The sequence below is a fragment of the Aythya ferina genome (assembly GCF_964211825.1).
Source record: "Aythya ferina genome assembly, chromosome: 4".
In the NCBI taxonomy this organism is placed as follows: domain Eukaryota; kingdom Metazoa; phylum Chordata; class Aves; order Anseriformes; family Anatidae; genus Aythya; species Aythya ferina.
The window spans coordinates 19,601,703-19,614,569 of record NC_140300.1 but is presented as its reverse complement, the minus strand read 5'-3'; the positions used below and the strand labels follow the sequence as shown (position 1 = coordinate 19,614,569).

Below are 12,867 nucleotides of genomic sequence, written 5' to 3'. Positions count from 1 at the left end.
TAAAAGGTCCTCAAATACAAGACAACCATAGCCTCCAAATAAGCTATAATCATCCCCAGCCATGCTTGAAGATTTCAGTTTTTCTCCAGCTCTCTGCTATCTCTCAGAGACTAATCTATGCCATTAAGAGACACTGCCCACAACTCTCATCCTTCCTACGGCAAAGCTCCTATGAATACTAATGAACCACGAACAGCAACTCCAGTGCCGTGGTAGCTTGCAAAGACGGAGTAGGCAGACCAATATTCTGCTTGTGACTAAACCAATCACAGTTGCATGAGACCGAATGGTTGTGGGCGAGAATATCACCATTTCCAATTTAGCACAACATTCTGCTCTGAAGTACAAAGCGTTACTTCAAGTTCCCAGATGCAATTAATGCAGAGGTGGAATTGTTCTTTCCCTTTTTCATAGCTGTGCTTCTCTCTTATCTGCAGATCTGAAACATTTATGTTAAAGACTTTCAGAACCACATGAGCCGATGGCAGCATAGTCTTCTGGTGTTCCTTATGAACACAGGCATATCGGTCCTAAACCAGCTGAGCACACACAAAAAGGCCTTGCAGTGCAATCCAACCGTTCAAATCAAGTTTGTAAAACGGTGCAAAAGCTGAAGTGACTTCGAGCATAGATAGATCATCTTCTCTACCAAGTCATCTACCAAGAACTCCCAAACCTTCTCAAAGTAATAAATTAAGGCTAACAAGGATATCAAAGATGAGAAGGAGTTAACACCTCCCTCCCCCCTTCCCTAAGACATTAATTATAGCTTCCTAGCTAGTATTACTGATTGGCTGAAACCTAATCCTGCAGCATTTTAAAGCTAAATGACAGGAAACAAGACTTTAGCACACTGAAGCTGCACTATGAATGTAAATATCAAATTAATATCTAACCCAAGCAGTAATTATTCAGTCTGCAGCAGTTAAAAACTTAAAGGCAGGTAATTTTTTTTTTTTTGCATGACTCAAGAGGTGCCTAATGCTAGATATAAGATTATGGTGTAAGGTCAGATATCACCTTCAACAGGCTGAAGGCTCCTTAAGCAGGTTGAGGCACTGCTCCTGGAAGAGCTTTCATACAGAGCTGGGAGCACACATTTTTTTGCTTGCATCTGAAGTGTCCTCTTTCCACTGTCAGTTATATTCATGTTGAATGCACAGAGTTAATGGTGTGATCCACATGTCTGAGCAGGGTTTGCTACCTCAAGGTATCATGTTTGCTCTCTGTACTGTGTTAGAGAAGGAGCCCAGATTCTTCACTCAGATACCAACACCTCAAGAACTGTGGAAGGAATCTAACCCTTAAAGTTTCTGATCAAGTAACATCACAGGGAAGCACTTAAAGATGTCTGAGCCCTACTAATTTAACCATGTTAAAAATAAATGAAAATAATTAAGCAGCAAACCGGGCAGAGTAATTGGTACCCAAGTACATTTCTTCCCTCATATGTTAAAATCTGCAGCTCCCAAACGTGAGGGCATTCTCCAGGTCTGGTGTGACACCAACCACCTTGACACGACCAGCAGTGAGGCAGAGAAGCCAAGGGGCATGGAGGCAGGCTTCCTGCTGGAACAGCCGGGCAGGGAGCACTGCTGCTGGGGCCCATACCCCACCAGGAACCATCCCACACGCTTCCAGCCCCATCTGGGAGCAGCACAAGGACTGACAGCAAAGCTTTCTGCCTGCTCCAACAAATGCAAATCGTTATTTGCCTACATCCTCTGACAGAAATGGCAACCGGATAAAAGCTAGAGGATTTCTGAACGTCATCCTTCGGATGACATCTTACATACAATCTCTGATCATAGAAAAATTGAATTGGTTATACCTAGGTAACTCAGCTCAGGTATCTAAAATCTTTCAGGTCAGTAAAAAAAATAATTGAGGTTGACATCATCATTACAACTACACTTCATATCCATTTGAATTAGTAAATAGAGAATGACTAATGCACAATCAGTAAAATCAAGGGTTTTTGCCTGTTTAACAAACTAACTAATGAGAACTTGCCCTTTGAAGTAACGTGGCCTATCTCAAACCTCTCTTAAAGAGGAAGCAAGCTTCAAAATATTTCTAAGTAAATGAGAAACTTGAGATCATCAGGTGAGGCTATTTCATAAAACAAGCAAATATGTAAGAGCCAAAGGTTTGTTATTCATGCAAATATAGCAGGCTACTTACAACTCTTGGACAGGGTGCATTACGAAAGTACAGTATTCACTTCAGCCCAACACTTAAAACCACAATATTTTGAACACTTCATTATTAGTGTCAGTACTTGCCACCTGTATGCATGTTGCAATTCACTTTATAGCATATTTCTAGCCTATGCTTACTTCACATCCTAACATTAAGAAAATATCCAGGAAATATTCCTCTCCAGTACGTATGCAATAAGTACTTTAGAGAAATGCTGTTTTAACTCCAAAGGATACAGAATGCCCTATATATTCACATTCTGATCTTCAGCTCACTATCCGGCCTCACACAACGAGCTCTTTGAGATTTCCCAATGCTTGTGCAAACGGCAGCCTCCATGGTGATCTCAGGACATATGTATGCCACCGATTTCTACAGCAGTTCAGAGCTGATGATTCTTACTCTCATCTGTATGCAAAAAGAGCCAAATAACTTCATATTGAAGACTGTCTTCTCCAAAATTCTGCCTACAATTCTTGCCAAGGAAAACAATTAGAGCTCTGTCCTGACGGTGCAATACATGCTCCTTCCTGCTTCTAGCAAGTCTCTTACTACGCTCCTAATAAACAGGCCAGAATTAAGCTTCTCTTTATGAACACTGAGAGCACAATACAGATGCGGCAAAGGTGAACTTTCATTGCTTCCAACACCAGATTTTTGTTAGTTTCCATCTGCAAAGCATCCCAGTTACTAGAAGAGTTTCACTTCCATTTTCATTTTTAATGTGCACAGTAAACAATTCTGAAAGAGGCAAACTGAACTAGAGATATTCATGAAATGTTTCTGTAGAGTCAGTTTTCAGACTAGAATCCATGCCAAAGCCAGATAGTTTCATTTAAAATGTTTTCAACTGCACAAGATGCAGTGAAATGATCGTTTTTATTCTGGTAAGCCTTTGAAACCTTTTTTTGGAGAGGAAAAAAAAAAAAAAAAGAAGAAACCACAAGCTCTGAAAAGTTAATTTCCCTCATCATCCTGCAAATAAGAGTGGCAGGGTCATATTTAAAGAATATTTAAAGCAATAATTTAGGTTACAAGACAATGGTTGTCTTGTTCTTGGCTGTTGCAAGAATGTTAATCTGCTGCTGACAGCATTTTGGGCATAGAAAACTAAGAATGGTAAAAAAAAAAAAAATCAAAAACAAAAAGTCATTGTAGTTTTATTAACTTCTGTCAGGAAAGAAATTTCAGCTTTAAGATAGCATTTAGGAGCCTGCAAACCAATGCAAATCAATGGAAGGAAAACATTTCAATAAAATCCATTTACAAAGTGAGTGCCAGCAAGTATTCTGCAAGCCCTCAAGTTGAAAACCTTCAGTTAGCAACATCTCCCAAAAAACTTACTGTATAAATTACGATGCAGCTTACTACAACATTATGACATTCTCCTTTGAGTATTTTAACCTTATTCTTTCTGCATTAGCAATCACTTCAAACATTTGCACAAAACTGAAAATGAAGAGCTAATGGAAAACAGCATCTGCCAAGCTGTCTTGTTTCAAACAACACAACCGCAATGAGTTCCCCAGTTTAATTCCACCTGTTCACAGAGGTCCGCTCCCTCCGAGGAAGTGTGGGGCAGGTGGGATGTCTAATTTAAACCTTCTGATTTGCAATCAGTGCCCCTAGGTCCCATATGAAAGAAACTACCAGTCTTCCTATAGTTGCCTCCTTTATAACATTCATGTTTTCAAACTGGTCTACTACATCCTCACCACCAATCCCTACCACCCAAAGCCCACCTGGCTGCCACAGTGCCCCACATCCCTCCTTCCTTCCCTGACCCAGCCTGGGGTACATATGACCGTCACTTAACCAGTTTGTGAATTATTCTAGTAGAAAGTGTCAGTTTACTAAACTGAAATTGCTCAGCATGAGGAAGAACACAGGGTGAAGGCCTAAACCACAGCTGTTAACGTGTATTGGCTTCAGCTTTCAAATAACTACGGCCACAGGGCAGGTCTTTTAAAAGGAAGGAGTCTCAATGCCTTTTCATACACAAAAGCATATATACAAGAAGTTCAGCCAGCTTTATCCAGACCTTTTCTAGTTTTTATACCCTTTTCAAATGACAACGGTACGTATACTATCTTCCTTTCTTCACAATTTGTCATTTTTTCAGGAAGAAATATACCAGGCTTTTTCCAAAGGACAATCCACAATTACTCCCAAAATCAAAACTGTAACAGTCAACCAAGTTCCAGTTATACAGTTAAATTCAATACAAGCTTTTACTTGTATTGAGTATGAAAATATCCAATTCCTTCCTCCTCTCTCTTCCTCCCTAAGTGTATTGTTTGCTTTTGTTATTTTGTTTTGTTTTCTGCACTAAGACAGTCTCAGCTACTATTCCATTACCCTCTCACACAGTATCATGCAATACCTTCAGATACCTGTGCAGTCAACAGCAGTTTATGGCAGGGCCCCCTTCATCATCCCGTCATGCGTCAAACTTCCACTCACCCTGAAGCTAATTAGGATAACGCTCCATTTGTCATCATCCAGTACTTTGAAGATGCATAACTTCTCTTCCCATTAAGGTAACATTAGCTGTGACTGCTTATCACTCATCTGTAAAGAAACAGCAGTTTCTGTGGGTCTCGTAACAGGCCAGGTCATGTACAGAGCCTCCATTTTGTTGAAGCAAGGAAATGTTACCACTCTTCAACACAGAGAGAAATTAGAGCCTTGACTACTGATCTCACAATACTATAAACACACAGACATGAGGCAGCATAAAACAAGTATCTGAGTGCTTTTGTGACAAAAAAGGAAACACCACAGATGTAGCTTCTTCAGAAAGATGTTTACTTAATAAAGGAAACAAACCAGTTATACTCAAATTCCTTTACGACAAAGATTAAAAGCAGCAGTCAGATGAACTAAGAGTTCAGATTGGCTCTTTTTTTTTTTTCCTTTCAAGCTGATAAACATTTACATCTCAATCAGAATGGAAGATGCCTTCCTTATCCTGTATTAATAAAAATCATATTTCATTAGTTTGCTTTATGTGATCAAATAGTTATGCCAAGCAAGCAATTTTGCTTTTGAGATAAGCTCTCTTACAATCAACTGCTAAAAACTGAGTTGGCTCCTGGAAGGTTTAATTTGAAAGCAAAAATTTCTACTTGGCATGCATGTGCTCCTACTGAAATGGCCAACACTACCTTCCTCCAACACTGTTGCCTTCTCACAGATGCTCTTATGCAGCAGTGCAGTGAAATGAAGCCAGGACCTGACCCTGCTAAAACACAAGTGACAACTACCAGCTCAGTGCATTCCCCTGGACCACCTCAGCCACAACAACATTAAAGAACTTGGGACAGACAGAATAGGCAGGGAGGAAGAGAACGCAACAGGCACAAAGGAATACCCTCTTCTGCAGCAAGAGCCTGCACTGAGGTCAGCTGAAATTGATAACAAAGCCACATCCTTCAAAGACTGCAGAGTGACTCTGTCATTTTCCTGCAACGCAACCAAAGGAAGGCCAATTACAGGCACTGCAGTTTCCTCAGACCAAAACGAAAATATTCATTTAAAATGCAGTGTTGGGATTACATTCTAGAGAATACAGGACACAGGTTCCTACATCAAAATAATGTCCTTGTCTCTCATCTATAAACTGACATATTATTCAGTTGTTACATGTTTAACCACAATACCCTCGGTGGCTATGCCAGCAGCGTTTCAGGAGATGTCTTCAGGGAACACAAACCAGACAGGAGAGAGGAAATTGAGTCAGCCATGTTCCCAAAAAGCACTGACAAAAGTTAAGTCAAACATATATACATGTTTGGGAGGGCGGTGCTGCCTTGATGCATTTCAACCTAAAAAATACAAGTAGACAAGGATGTAAAGACATTTTTTCCTTCGTATCACATCTTTATGTAAGTATCAGAGCTACATGATATTATAGTCTAATTTTTAATATTTAATGAAACAGTACACCATACTTAGCATTAAAAAAGAAAACTGCCTCATTCTCACTTCAAAATCATTTGAGTCCAGGCAACACAAACTAACTTAAACCAACGGTACTTTTCACCCAGGCACACAACGCTACAGTAAGAAGTTATCTCGCAGCCTTCTATATATAGCAGTCTAGAATTAAAACCACACTAGAAGGAAGTCTCCTACTACGAATGATTAACTTCAGTATTTGTTTCAAAATCATCTCAAAGACCACAAAGTTTGGGTGGTTTTGTTTGTTAACAGTATAATATTTCTTGCTTGCTGTTCTCCAAATACTAGGCAGCACTGCGAATTGAGGGAAAAGCAAACCAAGCTGGTCATTTCAGGCTATAACTATGGAGAAGCAACATAGAGTTATCTTAATCTGCTTTAGGTTAGGTGTACAACCTGAAAATTCATCTGCTTACAGAAGTTAGTGAGGGTACACATGGGAGGAATGAGTTTCAAATGAAATCCTATGGTTGGAACAAAGTGTCAGCACATTAACAAAAGTTACATTGAAAAATTCCCAGCAAAACTCACCAAAGACTCCTACATGTAAACAGAGATGATAGCATAAATATAAAAAACACTTGCTGAGCCATTCCCTTATTCATGAAGTACTACAAATGCTGAAAAAAAGATGGTATGCTCAGGAGTTACCGATGACAAATCTCAATGGTCATCTAGTAGAGTTAATTGACATTAAGAACAAAATAACATTGTGAGAATCCCCCAAACTTGTGAAGAATTCCAAATTTTAAGTAATTCAGTTCACACAGTAACCTGATGGAACTGAGGAAAACCTATTCCTTCTCCTGTGTAGCGTTATTACGTGTGCTGAGTAATTTACATAAGACTAACCCCTTCCTTTATTCTAAACCACAAAGCAAGAAAGAACATTCATACCACACCTTCTTGTATGCAAAGTTCCAAATTTTAAGGAGAAAGTACCCAGAGTTTAGAAACCCAAAACATCTTCACCAAAAAAAATGTTTGAATAATGAATACCAAAGGCTGTTTGCTTTTAAACACCTTCAAATCATTTCAGATAAGCTGATGGTTTTTGCCGATACCAGTTTTGGAAGCTGAGCACACGTCAGCTTCTTACAACCACAGAAACAATATACACAAAAAAATCATGTATTAAAATTGTAACTGGACACAGTACCATAGGGCTGGGCCACTGTCAGTTGTGAATTGCTTCATAATAAAGAAGTAGGGAACAGAAAGCATGGCCTAGAGGAAGAGTGTCAAAGCTATCTTTGCGTTCCTATAAACTCTAAGCTACAGCAGAAGTTAAAGCTTCACACAGTCCCAGTAGCCTCGACAACTGTTCCAGTTTACCCAAGTTTCTGTGGTGCTGCCTGTGATTTGCAATACAAGCCGCAATATTCAGTGACGCTGCCTTCTACCCCTGCACCCAGAGATCCCCAGAGAAGCACAATTCACCTGCAGGAGTGTAACACTGTCTGCATACAGAGGAAGTTTCCTCATGAGATAGCTAAAAATCATTGCTAGAGACAGCAAGGATGAGATTTAGAAAAAAAGAAAAAGCTGGTGGTTCCTACCTGTTAATTCATATTCTGCTGAGTCAACACTTATGTTAATGTTAGTGTTAACCCAAGTTTTTAACTGCTTTGGCAAGCACCTTATATGCAATTTCCATGATGATTTTTTTGTTAAAACTCTGGACTACTTCTCATTATACAGAATTAAACATCCCTCTAACAGGCCTCTGAAAGGTGGCGTGCTTTTGTGATTGGAAGAAAAAGGAGCAAGGTCCAAAGGGAGGAAAAAAGCATTAAAGAAACAGGAACAAACATCCTCCAGTTAAGTCTGAAGTGCTGGCAGAAATCAAGTAAACAAACGCAAGTTGTAGAGTACCCAGGCAATCATCCCATCCCATTTATGCTGATTCTCAATTATAAATATGCATTTTGTTTTATGCACCCTCCCCCTTGCAGAGATGCAAAGATAGTTTCCATGGCAACACGAGAGACTGGGGAGCATCTACCAAGGCAGAATAACACCAACTTATGTAACAGCTCGAAACTCACCTTTGTTTGGAAAACGCACAGGTGCTTATTTTAGGACAACACTTGTAATGATTATTTACTCCCAACACATACCATGTGTGGTCAAGATAAACATCTCAAGTTCCTGTATTTAAAAAAGCATTTCACAGATAAGATGCAGACTAATCCCACTGAAATCTTCTTGTGCATCAGGGCTTCTGCAGCAGGTTTCAGAGTCAACTCTTATGTAAAATACCACACTTGACTCCTGAGAAGTTTTAGATAGTGCATTAAAAGCTACAGAAAGATTAAACCTGTAACCAGCTTTCCCACAGCATCACAGATCTTTACAATATGTTCTTCTCCCCTAGTGCTGGTTGAGAACATATTAAATACAAAAGGACGAAGAGTGCAGCACACACACTAAAAAAAAAAAAAAAAAAAAAAAATGATATCAAATTGTTTACTTCATACAAGCTTTTTTAAAGAGGAAACTGCTTTTTTAGGCGTTTTCCGTAGCGATAGTATCATCATGAGAAATCTTAACGTGATCCACTGCCTCTGCCATCGGGTCCAGTTCTCTTTTGACAGATGCACAGCAGCTCAACCTACTTAGGATAGATAGTTAGAAGAAAATGAGTCATGCCCAAGTTGCGTAGGAGTAGCTAGCCGGAGCCTAGTAGGAGGTCCCCAGGAAAGCAGAGATTGCTTCAGAATGCTTACAGCTGAAAGAGCAATGCGAAAACCTGCTGATGGAGGGATGATCCTGAGTCAAAGAACTTCAAGTAACTGCACCGAAATGCAGTCAGAAAGCGACCGACAGCTTCAGGTCAGCATCATTTTAGTGGGAAAAGGACACAAATTTCTGTCCTCGACCTAAATGATAGGTGCAGACCACAAAGAGCTTAGCTACAAGCATACATATAGAAGTAACAGAACAAAACAAGCTTGAGGTACTCAATTTTTGTCGCTAGAAAAATCTACTGGCCTTAAAAAGCAGTCTGCTAGGGAAGAGACCAGTCCTGGAGCTCAGTCGTACAAGACCAGTGCATGCACATGTAATCCAAGATCATTTTGCTGCACGATCAAGATCACTACACATATGCTGGAGTGATAGCAAGCGTAAAGTCTCACACGTAACCACACCAACTTCTAAACAGATTATTCTAGCTAAAAAAGGTCACCAGAGCAGTTTCAGTCACCTTCAGATGCAATTACATGGGCAGGGAGGCTCATTTATTCACTTACTGCCATCACTGCTGACCCCACCCACACAGCCCATCCTCCCTCTTCCTTGCACTGCTGCTGGCACTCAGAGCATGCCAGGAAAGAGTCTGATAAGAAAACCACTGCTTTTTGTTGCCCCTCTCACATTCCTGCAAGCTAACGCAGCAGTGCTCATCACAGCACTGGGGACAAAGAAAGCACAAAGCAGAAAGAGCAGGAAACTCCCTCCCTCCCGGTACCAGGATGTCCTCCTGCTTGCTCTCTTGCACTGATCCTGCTAGCATGGCCAGCTGGGGTCAGCTTCCAAAGAGAAAAAACAGCCTTTGACAGCCACCCACGTTAGAATGGCTTCAATCAGTTACAAAGTTCCATAAAAAACTGTTTTACACAAACCTTCATTTCTCAAGTGCCAACGACAGAAATTTGGGGATCACAGAGCACTGAGACTACATGATGGGGCAGTTCCAGAATGGAAGCTCAGTGAACAAGGCAAATCTTTCACTTTGAGAAAGCAGTTACATTGTGGCATCCACTGTTTCTGCAGTAAATACAATGTAGAGCTACAGTTAAGAATGGCCTAGCTAAATATTATAAGCTACTATTTGAGAGAATTTTATTAGCCAGATACAGTTCCAAGTTCTCTGTCTTGCCTGAAAGATGACCAGATTTTCTGATCATTTATTAAATTCAGACCAAAAAAAAAAATCCTCCAGAATTGCAAAGCAGATAACAACAGAATAAACAGAATATGATAACTCACACTTATCTTCAAGGTCTGGATAAATGATTCCTTAAAACTTTCGACCAAATTAAGAGTAAACAAGCATGGACAGAATGAAGAGAAGGTAACCTCACAGTATTCCAATCAGTGGAAACAGTTTCATTGATCTGATTTTTATAACTGTGACTAAACATCTTCAGATGCAACATATGTAGAGTTGTCATTTACAAGTTACGATTAAAAAGGTGCACGCACGCAAGTAGACAACAGTAACAAACGATTGAGTCCCTGAATAGCTGATAAAATATGGCTGTTTATAAAATCATAAAGTCATAAAATTACTTGCACATCCCTTTTCTGCCACGTCAGTATCTCTCTAGATTACCTTTGCCAGCTGCTCCTCTAACCCATTAAAAACCTTTAGCGATGGGATTTGTTGAACCATTTCTGTAATTTGAATGTTATTGGTAAAAACTTTCCAGTTGATATTTAACCTCAGTCGTCCCCCGTACAATTCACTTCCTCTTAACCCACCTCTTAACCACATTAGATGGAAAAATAAATCAATATCCTCTCTTGAACTAATTTCTTAGATAGTGACACACCCCTCCCACAGCCTTTTCCATCCCCCCAAATAAAGTAATACATCAGTCAGAGGCTAAGCCTCTCCATCCACATTGCTACTTCTGACTTTTTTGGCTTGTTTAATACTCGAGACTAGGCACAGAAGAGCAATGAAGAACAATAAATGAAGAGCTTTCTGTAATTTAAGCCAGATCAACACATCCCAGGATAGCGTCCGCTTTTGCCAGCTGCATTACGTTGCTTGTTCAGATCAATTTGCAACCATCACTCCTGGATTATTTCCTACAGCTGTGCTGACTATACACCTACACTGTATTTGAGCATCTGAGAGTCCTCTGTGCACAGCATTTTATACTTAACAGACTTAACTTCTGGATTTTGCCTCTCCAGCCTATGGAATTTGATTTTCATTCTGTTTTTATCCAGCAGAATACTTACAGTCCCTCCTAACTTGATGTCACATCTGCAAGTTTTAATCTTCAGAGGAAAGAATAAGAGATAATATAACTACAATCACTCCCTGCACACTCATCTGGTTCTCCCCCCGCTTTCAAGGCTTCTTCCTTCCGACTCTGCAGAGTAACTTAGCACTGTTTGGGTTAGCTACCAGACAGGCAGCCAATTCACACATTCAACTCAAACACCAAATCCTGCAAGTGGATGAATGCAGAACTGTGTTAAAAACCTTCAAAAGATTAAAACTGATTCTCTGATGGCTCTTAAACATACCTGCTCCCCAGACCACGCTTACACATGTAACAGTAAATCCACGTGTGATGTGTTACATTTCTCACATGTATTTTCTCGCCAGATCCAGTGCAGGGGGGTGGGGGAGGGAGGCACCACAGCAGCTGACAAGCATCGCAGTGGTTTTACAGTCCAAAAATATTTTTAAAATACTTCTCCCTCCAAATTGACATTTCAAGATTGACTGAGCGTGAAACGCAGACAGCATCAGCACCAGGCATAGCGAGAACCACTTAATACCACCTACAACCACATTAGTTATGTTCTGGAAAAAAAAAAAAAAAAAAAAAAAAAGCCGATCCAACACGGCATTTCCCCAACACCCTTGGGAGGTGCGACTCCTGCTTCAGACTGCGGATGTTCCAACTTCCTTAGTTTCTGTGGCGAGCCAAACAAAAACCAGGCGACGGGGACCTCCGAAGCGCCCTGGCCTCGGAGCAGGCTAACGGAATACCTCGCGAAAAGTAGCGATTTTGGCTCAGGGCGCTGGTTCAGCCAGCGGCGGGTTTTGCTGGGGCAGGAAGCGCAGCCCGCCTTGCTTCGCAGGGGCGGTGGGGTTTGCTGCTCCCCTCCCACCCCCAGCCGCAGGGCTCCCTAAAGAAGGCGTTAAAGCGACCCGGGCAACTCGCAGCCCCCCTCCGACGGCTCCCCGGCTCCTCAACCCCCTGCCCCCGAGCCTGCAGACAGACAGGTCCGTTACCGGGCGGGTCCGGGCCACCGGAGCCTGCCGCAACCCGAGGGCAAGGGAAAGAAAAATGGGGGAAAAAAGGGAAGGGAAGCCCGGTATCGGACCGCAGGCATGCAGCTGCGCCCCCCCGGCCCCGAGACGCGCTCCCCCCGTTACCTGCCACAACCGCCGCGGTGTCCGCCGCAGAAGAGGAGGAGGAGGAGGAGGAGGAGGAGGCAGGGGGGCCGCCCGCCCGCGACCCCCGCCGCCCTCCCACCGCCGCCGCCGCCGCCTCCTGCTCGCCGCCCGCAGCGGCCAGGAGCAGCCCCGGCAGGAGCAGCCCCAACAGGAGCAGGCGGGTGGGCAGCGGCGTCCCCGCCGCGCCGCGCAGCGCTCGGAGCCCGCTCATCGGGACGGGACGGCCGGGCTGGGCCGGGCCGCGGCGAGGGAGGAAAGAGGAGCTGAAGGATCCGGAGTCGCTCCGGAGCCGCTCCGCAGCCGCACCGCGCTGCAGCCGCCGGCCCCGCGCCGCTTCCGGCGGCCGCCACCGCCGAGCCGCCCGGGCGACACGTCACCGCGCCGTGACGTCACCCGCGGGGCGGGGCCGGGGCGGGCTGGCGCCGAGCGGGGGCGACATGGCGGGGGGGGGTGCTGAGGGGAGCCCCGGGGTCGGCTGCTGAGGTGGAGCGGGGCAGGGTGCGGTGTGTGGAAACAGTTCGGTTAAAAGCGTGAAAAAATAAAAAATTGAA

The 12,867-nt window shown here is 42.8% G+C and overlaps 1 protein-coding gene across 3 annotated transcripts in view; it reads right to left on the bottom strand.

Annotated features, from left to right (window-relative positions):
* Positions 1–12,645, bottom strand: part of STIM2 (stromal interaction molecule 2) — a 69,924-nt gene extending 57,279 nt beyond the window's left edge. For 2 of the 3 annotated variants that reach the window (XM_084516690.1, XM_084516692.1), the window contains exon 1: positions 12,296–12,644. In XM_084516690.1, coding sequence (XP_084372816.1) covers positions 12,296–12,527 — 232 coding nt within the window. In that variant the 5' untranslated portion in view covers positions 12,528–12,644. Of the gene's footprint in view, positions 1–12,295 lie in introns of all 3 variants that reach the window. The other variant, XM_084516691.1, reaches the window with a different exon arrangement.
* Positions 12,646–12,867: the final 222 nt, after the last annotated feature.